At 45.1% G+C, this 14807-nt stretch overlaps 1 protein-coding gene across 1 annotated transcript in view; it reads right to left on the bottom strand.

Moving 5' to 3' along the window:
- LOC120946226 (histo-blood group ABO system transferase 2-like) overlaps window positions 1-13765 on the bottom strand; it is a 32200-nt gene extending 18435 nt beyond the window's left edge. Inside the window, exon 1 of the mRNA XM_040361049.1 lies at window positions 13226-13765. Within this exon, the coding sequence (XP_040216983.1) occupies window positions 13226-13765 (540 nt within the window). The remainder of the gene's footprint in view (window positions 1-13225) is intronic.
- Window positions 13766-14807: the final 1042 nt, after the last annotated feature.

The raw sequence follows: 14807 nt of genomic DNA, 5'->3' as shown, positions 1-14807 counted from the left end.
TCTGTCTCCATCGCGGCAAGCCAGCTCGGCGCTGGCTCCCGCGATGGGGCTCGTAGGTGGTCAATCTCTCCGAGAAAGGGAGCGAGATTGACACAATATCGAGTTCACCTACTGTACATATTTTTTAGCAACACACAGATACAGATACTGTATTTGTTGCGGTACCTCCATAGGAGCTGCTGGTAGTTATCTGTCTGTCACCCTTCCCAGCCAGCCACACAATTTTCAAGCATCCAAAAACTTGAAACAGTCCTTGTACTTGTTTTTTTTTTTTTTTTTTTTTTATTGAGGGGATTTAACTTAGATGGGGATAGGGTAATTATGAGATGCCCAGGTGATTACAGAACAAACAGAGGGACTTGAGACAATATACATCTTCAATATATACACCTCCTCTCTTCTTTCCAGCACAACACTTCCTTGCAGACTATATCTCCTTAACACCTCCAGCCAGGGCCACCATCAGGGGGGTACAGGCAGTACACCTGTAAGGAGCCTGGTGGTCCCCAGGGGCCCGGATGGCATCCCCCTTTTTTTTTTACTATTTAATATTTATTTATTTTGTTCGTCAGCACCCCCCCCCGACCTCTAAGGGGCCCGGTGGTCCCCAGGGGCCCAGATGGCATCCCCCTTTTCTTTTTCTTTTTTTTTTAAATTTCGTCAGCACCCAAAGCACCCTCGACTGAAATTTGCAGCGGCAGCCCCCCCAGCTTCTCAATTAATGGCGCCCCCCATTCTCAATTTGCGGCGCCCCCCCGCTTCTCAACAACTTGTGACACTCCCCCCGCTTCTCAACTTGCGACACTCCCCCCTGTTCTCTGCTCCAGGGGGACCATGTCTGAAGCTGTGTAAGGGGCCCCAAAATTCCTGATAGTGGCCCTGCCTCCAGCACATCTCTTGCTTGCTCTTCCAGGTCCGTGCCTCCCCAGTCCTCTCCTCACTATGTGTCACTCACCAGCCCTCTTGGCTGTGACCTGTTGTTCCTCCCTGCAGCCTAGCCTGGCAGTGCTCTCTCCTGCTGACCTTCCCTTGCTCCCATGCCTCCTGTCCAGGATACCTCCATGTGTTCTTAGAAGGTCCCTTCTGCACCCAAGCCCAGGCTCAACGTCACCACCCCTCCCCAAACGGAGGTGCTCCCTTAACCACTTGCCGTCGCCGCACCGTCATAATACGTCCACAAGGTGGCTCTCCTAGGCGAGATCACGTATTATGACGTCCTGCCTTTTAGCCGCCACTAGGGGCGCACGCGCGCCGCCGGAGGCGCGCGCGCGCGCCCCCCGCTCGCCCCCGACTCCCGTGCGTGTGCCCGGCGGGCGCGATCGCCGCCGGGCACACGTGATCGCTCGGTACAGAGCGGGGAACGGGAGCTGTGTGTGTAAACACACAGCTCTCGTTCCTGTCAGCAGGGGAAATGCTTTTCTTCGGTTCATACAATGTATGAACCGAGGATCAGTGTTTCCCCTAGTGAGGCCACCCCCCCCCCCACAGTAAGAACACACCCAGGCATACTTAACCCCTTCCCCGCCCCCTAGTGTTAACCCCTTCACTGCCAGTGGCATTTTTATAGTAATCTAATGCATTTTTATAGCACTGATCGCTATAAAAATGCCAATGGTCCCAAAAATGTGTCAAAAATGTCCGAAGTGTCCGCCATAATGTCGCAATACCGAAAAAAAAATCGCTGATCGCCGCCATTACTAGTAAAAAAAATATTAATAAAAATGCCATAAAAATACCCCCTATTTTGTAAACGCTATAACTTTTGCGCAAACCAATCAATAAACGCTTATTGCGATTTTTTTTTACGAAAAATATGTAGAAGAATACATATCGGCCTAAACTGAGGAAAAAAAAAGTTTTTTTATATATTTTTGGGGGATATTTATTACAGCAAAAAGTAAAAAATATTCATTTTTTTCAAAATTGTCGTTCTATTTTTGTTTATAGCGCAAAAAATAAAAAACGCAGAGGTGATCAAATACCACCAAAAGAAAGCTCTATTTGTGGGAAAAAAAGGACGCCAATTTTGTTTGGGAGCCACGTCGCACGACCGCGCAATTGTCTGTTAAAGCGACGCAGTCCCGAATCGCAAAAAGTACTCTGGTCTTTGGGCAGCAATATGGTCCGGGGGGTAAGTGGTTAAAGGCCATGACAGCCTAGCACTCTATCTCCAGCTTCCTCCTGAACAACTTCTTCCCTAGCTGTGTTGGCCTCGAGTATTTAAGGAGGACTGCCCCCTGCCAATCCAGGTTGGGGATTGATTAGGGCTTCTTAGAACACTCCAGGCAGTTCCACCTCTCCTCTCCTCCTACTTTTCCAGAAGGTTCATGCAAGAAGTGGGAGGTCTTAGTGATGCTGCCTGTGAGTCACCAGCTCTGCTCTGAATTACTCCCAACCCAGATCAAAACACACCCAGGCTTAGCTGCCAGCCAAGCCTGGAAATGTACCTACTCTATCAAAAATCCTAGCCATACTATTTCTAGCAAACTAGAGGGTGCTACATATTATATAGATTCATTATACACAGAGTTGTATATTTCAAACCTTTTTTATTTTTTTATTTTGATGATTATGGCTTACAGCTTGTGAAAACCCAAAATTCAGTATCTCAGAAGAAGAGAATATTGTAAAAAAAAGTTCAATATTGTAGACTCATTGGGGCTGATTTACTATTCTCTGTGCGCTGCGCTGGTTCATGCCTTAATTAGTACTCCGGGTGAAGCCTTAATTAGGCGCGTGAACCAGCGTAGCAGCCGGCGCATTGCAAGTGATATGTAAAGCCGCGCCGAACTCCCTATAGAAGTCTATGGGAGAAATCAAAAGTGTTCATATTAAAGGCTAATATGCAAGTTTTGTCCTAAAAAGTGTTTGGGGACCTGAGTCCTGCCCCAGGGGACATGTATCAATGCTTTTTTTATTTTTTAAAACGGCAGTTTTTTCGGGAGCAGTGAATTTAATAATGCTTAAAGTGAAACAAAAAAAGTGAAATATTCCTTTAAATTTCGTACCTAGGGGGGGTGTAAAGTCACACAAAATGACATTCAGAAGGAGAAAAAGTCATTTAAAATTCACACGCGGCAATAATTAATTGTCGGCTCTGGCAATTACAGAGAGGATACATTCATAAAACAAACAAAAAATGTGCGGGGGTCCCCCAAATTAAATTACCAGGCCCTTCAGGTCTGGAATGGATATTAAGGGAAACTCCACACCAAATTTAAAAAAAAAATGGCGTGGACCCCTAAAAATCCACACCAGACCCTTATCCGAGCAAGTTAACCTGGCCGGCCTCAGAAAAGAGGGGGGACAGAGTGCGGCCCCCCCTCTCCTGAACCACACCAGGCCACCTGCCCTCAACATGGGGGGGATGTCCCCATGTTGATGGGGACAAGGGCCTCATCCCCACAACCCTTGCCCGGTGGTTGTGGGGGTCTGCGGGCGGGGGGCTTATCAGAATCTGGAAGACCCCTTTAATAAAGGGGACCCCCAGATCCTGCCCCCCCCCTGTGTGAAATGGTAATGGGGTACATTGTACCCCTACCATTTCACCAAAAAAAAGTGACAATAGTGTGAAAAATTACAGTAGCCTGTTTTTGACAAATCCTTTAATAAAATCTTCTTTCCGCGGTTCCTTCTTTTTCTTTCATTCGGGTTTCTTCCTCTGCTTCTTTCTTGGGTCTTCTCGTCCACATCTTGCCCGACGTCTTCTCCCATCTTCGTCCGTCGACCTTCTCGTCCCGCATCTTCTTGATCTTCTGGGTGCTGCGCTTGAAATTGAAGATCCCGCCGTGTTCCCGCTCATGGGACCCGCCCCCCTCTGACGCCACAGGTAAACTCATATGAAAGTCCGCGTGTGGCATATGTGCGTCAGAGGGGGGCGGGGTCACATGAGCGTCACACGGCGGGAACTTCAATTGGAAGCTCGTCCGCATAGTGCGGCGGCTTCTTCTTCTCCGGACGGCGCGCTTGAAATTGAATTCCCCTGCCGTGTGACGCTCTGTGACCCCGCCCCCCTCTGACGCACATGACTTTCAAAGGAGTTTACTTGTGGCGTCAGGGGGGGGCGGGTCCCAGGAGCTGCACACGGCGGCTAATTCAATTTCAAGCGCTGAGTCCAGGGAAGAAAAAGATGTGGACGAGAAGGCTGAAGGACGGACGGAGAAGACAGGAGAAGACACCGGGCAAGATGTGGACGAGAAGGCTGAAGGACGGGCGGAGAAGATAGGAGAAGACGTCGGGCAAGATGTGGACGAGAAGACCCAAGAAAGAAGCAGAGGAAGAAACCCGAATGAAAGAAGAAAAGAAGATTTTATTAAAAGATTTGTCAAAAACCGGCTACTGTCATTTTTAACACTTTTGAATTTTTTTTGGGGTGAAATGGTAGAGGTACAGTTTACCCCATTACCATTTCACATGGGGGGGGGCCAGGATATGGGGGTCCCCTTTGTTAAAGGGGTCTTTCAGATTCTGATCAGCCCCCCGCCCGCAGACCCCCACAACCACCGGGCAAGAGTTGTGGGGATGAGGCCCTTGTCCCCATCAACATGGGGACATCCTCCCCATGTTGAGGGCACGTGGCCTGGTGCGGTCGGCCAGGTTAACGTGCTCGGATAAGGGGCGCGGCTTTACATATTACTGCAATGCGCCGGCTGCTACGCTGGTTCATGCGCCTAATTAAGGCTTCACCCGGAGTACTAATTAAGGCATGAACCAGCGCAGCGCACTGACAATAGTAAATCAGCCCCACTGTGTCTCTATCTCTCTCTCTCTCTCTAACTGACTGTCTGTCTGACTTGTCTTTAACAAAGCCGGAACACACTACACGAGGCCGCCTTGCAGACAGCCTTATATAGTGTGGGGCGTGTACTAAACCCCCTGAGCCATAATTGGACAAAGCCACCCTAATGGACTATGTTTATTATTTTTCACTTTCTCAATTTATATACTTTGTGCATATATCTTTGACAGTTCATATCTGCTGATTAGATATTCACCTGTATTGTGTCCACGTCATTCAATGGATAATAAGCAATTTATTTTGTGATATATAGCGCGACTCCTTCTTTTTATTTTGTCTCGGTAATATCGTCTTATGTCTGGGGTTCCCAAGCCACCCTCCCGCTTCGATCGTTGCAACACCCTCAGAGCTATTCTGGGTTTACGTGCGTTCCATACAAACTCAGACAGCTTACTGGGCAAATGGTCAAGGAAGAGTCTGGGCAGGGGGACCGGTAACATCTGTAAGTAGAAGAGTATTTGTGACAGTACATTCATTTTTATGATGCTCACCCCGCCCAGCCATGTAAAAGCAGTCTGCGTCCATTGTGAGAGGTCCCTTTTAATTGTGGAAAGCAGTGGGGGGTAAGTTCAATGTTTTTTTTTTATCTGAATTATAAGTGATGGATCAGAACACAATAGTCTAAGCTGGTGAAGTAAAATTAGAAAAATCAATACCGTATTTATCGGGGTATTGCGCGCTCCGGCGTATAGCGCGCACCTCTAAAGTGGACCCGCATTCCTGTAAAAAAAATTTTTTTTTAGTACTTACAGTTTTGGTGTCTTGCGCGGCGTCCATCGGCGGCCTCGTCGGGTCCGGCTTTCGTCTGTGGCTTTGGGTGTCCTCTTCGTCGGGTCCGACGTCCTTCTGCGGTGTCCTCCCGCCTGATCCCTGCACCGAGTTTGAACACTGCGCCGGCATATACCAAGCGCAGTGCACTCGGGTATAGTCGGGCAGGCTCGGCTACTCTCACGCTCACGTCCTGGACGTCCTGTACGTCCAGGACGTGAGCGCGAGAGGAGCCGAGCCTGCCCGACTATACACAAGTGTACTGCGCTCGGTATATTCGGGCGCAGTGTTCAAACTCGGCGCGGGAAAGCGGGTATCGGCGTATATCGCGCACCCACAATTTTGCCCTGATTTTCAGGGCAAAAGAGTGCGCAGTATACGCCGATAAATACGGTACATAAAACAATTTTTCAGAAATAAAAAAACAATTGGCATGTGTTATGAAGCCCATAAAAAGCTCTGGTGCAACCAATTACCTTCAGAAGTCACATAATTAGTGAAATTATGTCCACCTGTGTACAATCTAAGTGTCACATGATCTGTCATTACATATACACACCATTTTGAAAGACCCCAGAGGCTGCAACACCTAAAGCAAGAGCTACCACTAACCAAACACTGCCATGAAGACCAATGAACTCTCCAAAGTAAGGGATAATGTTGTTGAGAAGTACAAGTCAAAAGTCAAAAAAAAATAAAATAAAACTTTGATGATCCCTGGGAGCATCATCAAATCTATCATAACCAAATGGAAAGAACATGGCACAACAGCAAACCAGCCAAGAGACGGCCGCACACCAAAACTCACAGACCGGGCAAGGAGGGCATTATTTAGAGGCAGCACAGAGACCTAAGGTGACCCTGGAGGAGCTGCAGCATTCCACAGCAGAGACTGGAGTATCTGTACATAGGACAACAATAAGCCGTACGCTCCATAGAGTTGGGCTTTATGGCAGAGTGGCCAGAAGAAAGCCATTACTTTCAGCAAAAAACAAAATGGCGCATTTTGAGTTTGCGAAAAGGCATGTGGGAGACTCCCAAAATGTATAGAGGAAGGTGCTCTGGTTTGATGATTTTACTTTTTGGCCATCAAAGAAAACGCTATGTCTGGCGCAAACCCAACACATCACATCACCCAAAGAACACCATCCCCACAGTGAAACATGGTGGTGGCAGCATCATGCTGTGGGGATGTTTTTCAGCAGTCGGGACTGGGAAACTGGTCAGAGTTGAGGGAAAGTTGGATGGTGCTAAATACAGTGGGCCAGATTCAGAAAGGAGATACGACGGCGTATCTCCGGATACGCCGTTGTATCTCTGAGTGTGCGGCGTCGTATCTATGCGACTAATTCATAAAATCAGTTATGCATAGATTTCCCTAAGATCCGACCGGCGTAAGTGTCTTACACCGTCGTATCTTAGGCTACATATTTACGCTGGCTGCTAGGTGGCGCTTCCGTATAGTTACGCAATGAATATGCTAATTAGGTAGATACGCCGATTCAGAAACGTACGTCCGTCCGGCGCATTTTTTTACGTTGTTTACGTTAGGCTTTTTCCGCCGTAAAGTTACCCCTGCTATATGAAGCGTAGACAATGTTAAGTATGGACGTCGTTCCCGCGTCGAGTTTTGAAAATTTTACGTTGTTTGCGTAAGTCGTTCGCGAATAGGGCTGTACGTAAGTTACGCTCCCGTCTAAAGCAATGACGATTTGCGGCGGAATTTTGAGCATGCGCACTGGGATTCTTTCACGAACGGCACATGCGCCGTTCATAAAATACGTCAAATACAAGGGGTCACCATTCATTTAAATAAAACACGCCCACATCTACCCCATTAGAATTAGACGGGCTTACGCCGGACAACATACGTTATGTCGCCGTAACTAAGGGCGCAAGTTCTTTCTGAATACGGAACTTGCGCCCTAATTTACGGCGGCGTAACGTATCTGAGATACGTTACGCCCCACCTAAAGATACTCCAAAGTATCTGAATCCGGCCCAGTGATTTTATTGATCAAAACCTGTACCACTCTGTATGTGATTTGAGGCTAGGACGGAGGTTCACCTTCCAGCAGGACAATTACCCCAAACACACTGAAAAAGCAACACTTGAGTGGTTTAAGGGGAAAATGTGTTGGAATGGCCTAGGCCACAGATCCTCAAACTACGGCCGTCCAGCTGTTGTAGAACTACACATGAGGCATTGTAACACACTGACATTCACAGACATGACTAAGCATGATGGGAATTGTAGTTCCTGAACAGTTGGAGGGCCGTAGTTTGAAGACCCATGGCCTAGGCAAAAGCCCAGACCTCAATCCAATAGAAAATCTGTGGTCAGACTTAAAGATTGCTGTTCACAAGTGCAAACCATCAAACTAAAAGGAGTCGGAGCAGTTTTGCAAGGAGGGATAGGCAAAAATCCCAGTGGTAAGATGTGGCAAGCTCATAGAGACTTATCCAAAGTGAATTGGAGCCGCAAAAGGTGGCTCTACAAAGTATTGACTTTGAGGGGGGGGGGGGGGGGTGAATAGTTATGCACATTTACTTTTTCTGTTATTTTGTCCTATTTGTTGTTTGCTTCACAATAAATAAAAAAACATCTTCAAAGTTGTGGGCCTGTTTTGTAAATTAAATGATGCAAATTCTCGTACAATTAATGTTAATTCCAGGTTGTAAGGCAACAAAACACGAAAAATGCCAAGGTGGGTGAATACTTTTTCAAGGCACTGTATGAGTCATTATTTAAATAGGTATTTGACTTTATGGTACTTGGGGAGGATAGGTGCGGCCTGCATTCCCATGAGTTCACTGCACATTTTTTGTTGAAATAGATACCGGTACATAAATATGATTTAGGGCAGTGCCGTGAATAGAGTAGAGAAGTTTAATACAAGAATCTCTTAAACTTTCACCTTCACAGTTTATCCTGGGTAAACAGCGGCACTAAAGTGCATAATTAAATAAACACAAGAAATTACAGTGCCTGCTATGAACACAAATACTGATAATGATGATGAATGCATAATAACAATGTAATATGTGACACAAACATAAAGTGATTCAATAAAATCATCCAAGTGATGATAAACATGAACATTTTTTAGTATGACACAAGCCCAAAGAACTGAATGCCACGGTTCAATTAAAAGTCCTCAGAAAATGTAGAGTTCTCCACACCACTTGTGCGCCAAAAGGCCTCTTTCCCATTAGAATCGACCTCACCAAATCGAATTGACTCACATTCTCGTGTTTGGAAATAATGCAGTTTAACCACACTGGGTTAATGAATCCAATATAGCAATATCCACCTCCTCAGATATGGATAAACTCGCTTCTTATTCTTCCTCCTCTTCTATTCAGGTTAAGAATTTTCAAAGGAAAGGAAACAGATAATACAAACAGCCATATAATGATGAAGAGTCCAATAATCAATATACAATACATAAACAAACAGTCGGTGGATTAGCTAAAGGATCCCCAATGGATAAGGTTGGCGTGTAAATATAAAAAATGCATATATATATATATATATATATATATATATATATATATATATACACAGTGGGGGAAATAATTATTTGATCTCCTGCTGATTTTTTTAAGTTTGCCCACTTACAAAGAATGGAAGGGTCTATATTTTTTATCATAGGTGTATTTTAAATGATAGAGGCAGACTATCAACCAGAAATCCAGAAAGACCACACAATACAAATGTTATAATTTGATTTGCAGTTCAGTGAGTAAAATAAGTATTTGATCCCCTACTAACCCATAATAATTCTGGCTCCCACAGACTGGCTACAGTAGATCCTCATGTGGTAAATTGATTAGTCCTGTCAATTTAAGAAGGTGCTCCTAACAACAACTCATTCAAATCGCATGACAAGTCGCAGCCTATTGGAGGCAACGGCACTGCCATACCGATTTTGCAGCACTGCACCGATTTGCAAAAGTAGTTCCTGCACTACTTTTGCAGATTTCAGGTGCGACTTCAATAGACATCTGTGCATTAAGCCACACAGATGTCTATCAAGTAGCATCTCAAAACACGCTGACCTTGCTACTTTGAAATCGCACTACTTCAAGTGAAGTACTGCAATTTTAAAGTAGCATCAATGTGAACCAGGGCTAAGGCTAGATTCAGACATCATCAAATTGGATGCGGCTTACAATATTTGAAAATATGTTCTTTTCAATGGGTCTGGTTCACATATGTGCATTGCATCTGCACAAAATACGTGGGCGTTTTCTAGGCAGTGCGGTGCAAATTGCAGGCACATATTCTTCAATGGGAATGCATCTGATTCGCAAATGTGTTCCGTTTTAAACGGGAATACTCTCCCTCTCCTCCTACACTTCCCCCCCTTTCCCTTTCATTGAATTAATCATTTTTATCTTCATAGGGAAACCAGAGCTGCAATTCGCCCCAGACTAGTGTGAACCTAGCCTTAAACCTTTCATCATGGGCAAGACCAAAGAGCTGTCAAAGGAAATCAGGTACAAGATTGTAGACCTGCACAAAACTGGAATGGACTAAAAGACCATCAGTAAAAAGCTTGGTGAGATGATATTATAGTGAGAAGCTTGGTGAGCGATTATTCGCAACTGGAAGAAATACAAAATAACCATCAATCGCTCTCGGTCTGGAGCTCCATGCATGAGAAAAAGTAGTGATCAGCCCAGAAAAGGAAGAGCTTGTGAATGATCTCAAGGTTGTTGGGACAGTCAACAAACAAACCATTGGTAAAACAATATGCCACCATTGATCGAAAATCCTGCAGAGCCCGCAAGAAGGCACATGCACAGGCCCATCTAAAGTTTTCCAATGAACATCTAAATGATTCAGAGAAGGATTGGGAAAAAGTGCTGTAGTTAGATGAGACCAAATTTGAGCTCTTTGGCATTAACTCCACGCCCTGTGTTTGGAGGAAGAAAAATGCTGACTATGACCCTAAGAACACCGGGCCAGATTCAGGTACATTTGCGGCGGCGTAACGTTTCGCATTTACGTTACACCGCCGCAAGTTTTACGGGCAAGTGCTTGATTCACAAAGCACTTGCCTGTAAAGTTGCGGCGGCGTATCGTAAATCCCTCCGGCGCAAGCCCGCCTAATTCAAATGATCGGTTAGGGGGCGTGGATCATTTAAATTAGGCGCGTTCCCGCGCCGGAGGTACTGCGCATGCTCCGTTTCGAAATTTCCCGCTGTGCTTTGCGCTTAATGACGTCGCACCGCCGTCATTTTTTGAACGTAGACGTGAGTTACGTCCTTTCCTATTCACGGACGACTTACGCAAAAAAAAAAAATTAAAATTCGATGCGGGAACGACGGCCATACTTTAACATGGCACGTCTATCTATGCGCCACGAAATAGCAGCTTTAACTGTACGCCGGGAAAAGCCGACTAGCGACGACGTAAGAGAACGCGACGGCCGCGCGTACCTTCGTGAATCGCCGGAAAAAGCTAATTAGCATTCCCTGAGTGCTAATATTATACCTGTATGGTATAAAAAAGCATACAAAAGAAAAATCTTATGTAATAGGTGATTATAAATGTGAACAAACACAAAAATAAAAATAAAAGTTCTGAAAAGTAGGAAGGGGGGCACTCCCAGAGCTTCCCCAGAGCTGACTGTTCGTCACTTCAGTTGGAAAACACCTCTTCCACATCAATGGAGAATCCTTTCCCTCAGAAATTGCACATCTTCAAAAGGACATTCCTTGGCATATAAAAGTTAAGGTACTCTTACCAGCTTTAGTTGACCCACAGCTCACCGTATGGTGGGTAGGTCCTCAAGGCTTGTATATGCTGGCCGTCCTTCAGTTGCACCAATGGGTGGATGGATGTCCCAATTCCGATGCTCCGGATGGATCCCAGAAGGAGGGTTGGTAACACCAGCCACAGGAACGTCACGTGAGATGATAAGGAGGGGAAACTCCCGATTTCATGAGGGATATGAGAAAAGAGGGAGAAAACACCTCCTCATAGTGTAGAAATGTATTTAAAATTCTTGATCAAAAAATGTTTTGACATAAGCAAAGAAATAGTCCAAATCTCATAAAAAATAGTACACAGCAAGGAAATCGTCCAAGTTTAAAAATAGTAAAAAATTATAAAAGACCCAAACGATAAAGACACTCGTTCACCACGGCACATCAAAGAAAAACCACAGCAGGCAGATAACATGAACTGGCACAGTGTTGGTGGTATGGATCAAAATTTAACCGACCGGTTTCGTCCTCACAGACATCAACAGGGTTATAGAGCTGACCCACACCTCTACCTGCGCCTATATATAGCCATATGATTTGCTTACCTGTGATCTACACCTGTTACTCTGCTCCCCTCGGGCGTGCGTCTCACCCACTGCTACTTCCTCTTCCTGCGTTCCAACCACCGGAGGTGGGACAACGGGGGCGTGGCTGAGGATACCAATCGCAGTGCTCCAATATATGACGTCATCTCCTCCCGTCCCACATGACAGCCTCTGTCCAATATGAGGATGCGGGACAAGGGAATTGCTCCGCCTCCCACCTTACAGCGAATCCGAGTCCCGGACTCAACATCCACGACACACATCGCCAAGGGGGCAGGCGGTGATGCGCGCATTGTCACTTAGCCACGACGGTGTGCGCGTCAACTAACGTCGGGCGTGATGATGTATGCGTTCCATCTGATGCGTCCCAAGGGAATCATTGATGAAAAAGAGGCGTAAGCAGTAGCTATAAACCTCTATGATGAAAACGAATCCTAAGCAGTGAATATAGTGCATTAGGTCCCCGGGATAGTGTATACAGATTGATCACAGGTAATATACATCCCCAATTGACTAGTTGATGCAGGCAATCATACTTATAATAGATGTATGGTGATTTAACAAAACCATCCACTATATATAAAATAAACACAATAAAGGAGATATTAAGTTGTACTAATAAATAACCAAGATGGAAGTTCATGATTGGTTTATGAATGAATTCACGTCCCACTCCACGTTAAGCCCGTGGGGCGTATAGCTTTTTAACTGGTATATCCAATATACTTCTAACTTAGATACACCCCTCGTACCTGGTTCACCTCTCCAATGAGGGACAAAGTGGTCTATAATTTGGAACAGGGTTCCCTCGACCTTCTTATTGTGGTGTTCCAAGTAATGTCTTGGTACAGTGTGTTTGGGGTACCCTGCCAAAATCTTGGCAATATGCTCACCTGCCCTTGTGGAAAAGCTCCGTATGGTACGCCCCACGTACTGTTTTCCACAAGGGCAGGTGAGAAGGTAAACAACATACCGAGTGGCACATGTTGAGAATTGTTTAATGGGGAATTCAACCCCTGTAACCGTGGATCTAAAGTTAATAGATTTCTTCTTGGTGATGTTGTATACACACACTTTACACCTCCTACATGGATGATAACCCTTAGAAAGAGGGGAAAAAAATGGGTTTGACTGGGGGGTCTGGGACATTTGGCGCGATCTGATTTCTCATTGACATTGCCCCTCGATATATTATGGATGCACTATTGGGTAAGGTAGGTCCCAAAGTGGGATCACTCGTTAGTATGTTCCAATGCTTTTGGATGATTGACCTAATTTGCTTGTATTGCATAGAAAATGCGGTGAAAAAAGAGTTCTTAAACCTACTATCCTGTACCGTTTTGACTTTCTCTCGTGTCAGGGTTGCCCTATCAATCGTTGAAATTCTTTCAATTTCTTCCTGGATATGATTCTCAGAGTATCCTTTATCAACAAAGCGATTCTTGAGAATCTTTGCTTGTTCTTTGAAGTCTCCCACATTAGAACAATTCCGTCTAATTCGCAGAATCTGACTACGTGGGACAGACTTCAGCCAGGAGGGATGATGGCAGCTGTCAACCGGGATAAACCCGTTACGGTCGGTTTGTTTAAAGTGGGTTTTGGTTTGTAGACTGTTATTTTGTACAAAAATTTCCAGATCCAAAAAATTAATGTTAGAAGTACTAGCCTCATATGTTAAATTGATTCCAACTTGATTGTCATTAAGGTGACTCATGAAGGACTCCAAAGACCCGTGGTCACCACGCCATAGGAGGAGGATGTCATCTATGTACCGCGCCCAGAGAACTATCTCCGGTCGGGCGGCAGCATAGACGACATCCTCCTCCCATTTGGCCATGAAAATGTTTGCGAGACTGGGGGCAAATTTAGCCCCCATCGCGACTCCCTTATGTTGTAAATAGAAATCCCCCGCGTGCCAAAAATAATTGTGCGTAGTGGCAAACCTGAGGAGATCCATTATAAACAATCTTTGCAGAATAGGGAGATCGGGTGACCTGTTGAGAAAACATTCCACAGCTTGGAAACCCAAGTGATGGGCTATACTGGTGTAAAGTGAGGCCACATCAGCTGTGACAAGAATGATGTCATTGGTGTATATCACTTCCTCAAGTTTAGCAATAGTATGCCTGGTATCCTTGAGGTAGGAAGGAATGTTTCTCACTATAGGTTGGAGGTGGAAATCAATGTATTTCCCCAATCTGGAGGTGACAGAATTAATGCCACTAATGATTGGTCTTCCTGGAGGACATGTGCTATGTTTGTGAATTTTTGGCAGGTAGTATATAACAGGGATACGAGGTACCCTAGGTACTAAAAAGCATCGTTCCTTGTTGTTAAGGATGCCTCTCTGTACACCCTTCTCCACCAATTTTTTTTAAGGAGTGGGTGTAACTACTGGTAGGATTAGATGGTAACTTGACATAAGTCACATCATCCTCCAGTAGTCTTGACATCTCTGAGTTATAAGCAGACTTGTCAAGAACTATTATCCCCCCACCCTTATCAGCAGGGCGTATAACAAGGTCCTTTCTCTCACATAGGGATTTCAAGCCATTCTTAATATTGGGATCAGAATGGAACCTTTTTAAAGGTAATTCTTCTAGGTCCTTCAAAACCAAGTCTCTGAAGACTTTAATACTCGGTGCCAAAGGACAAGGAGGGTTAAAAAGGGAAGGGTTCGAAAGACCCGTATGTCTAACACCCGTTGTGACATTCGCAAGATTTGGTCTGGTTGGATTGGAGATGAAGTATCTTTGGATACTCAATTTTCTCGTAAATTTTTGTACATCTATAAAGGTCTGAAACTTGTTAATTCCTTTCGGAGGAACAAACTTCAGACCTTTATCTAGAACTAGTCTTTCAGCATCATTAAAGGTAGAGGTGCTTAAATTAAACACCCCAGTACCTGTTATACTCTC

This window comes from Rana temporaria, chromosome 7 (genome assembly GCF_905171775.1).
Source record: "Rana temporaria chromosome 7, aRanTem1.1, whole genome shotgun sequence".
NCBI classification, from domain to species: domain Eukaryota; kingdom Metazoa; phylum Chordata; class Amphibia; order Anura; family Ranidae; genus Rana; species Rana temporaria.
This window is presented reverse-complemented; position numbering and strand designations above follow the sequence as displayed.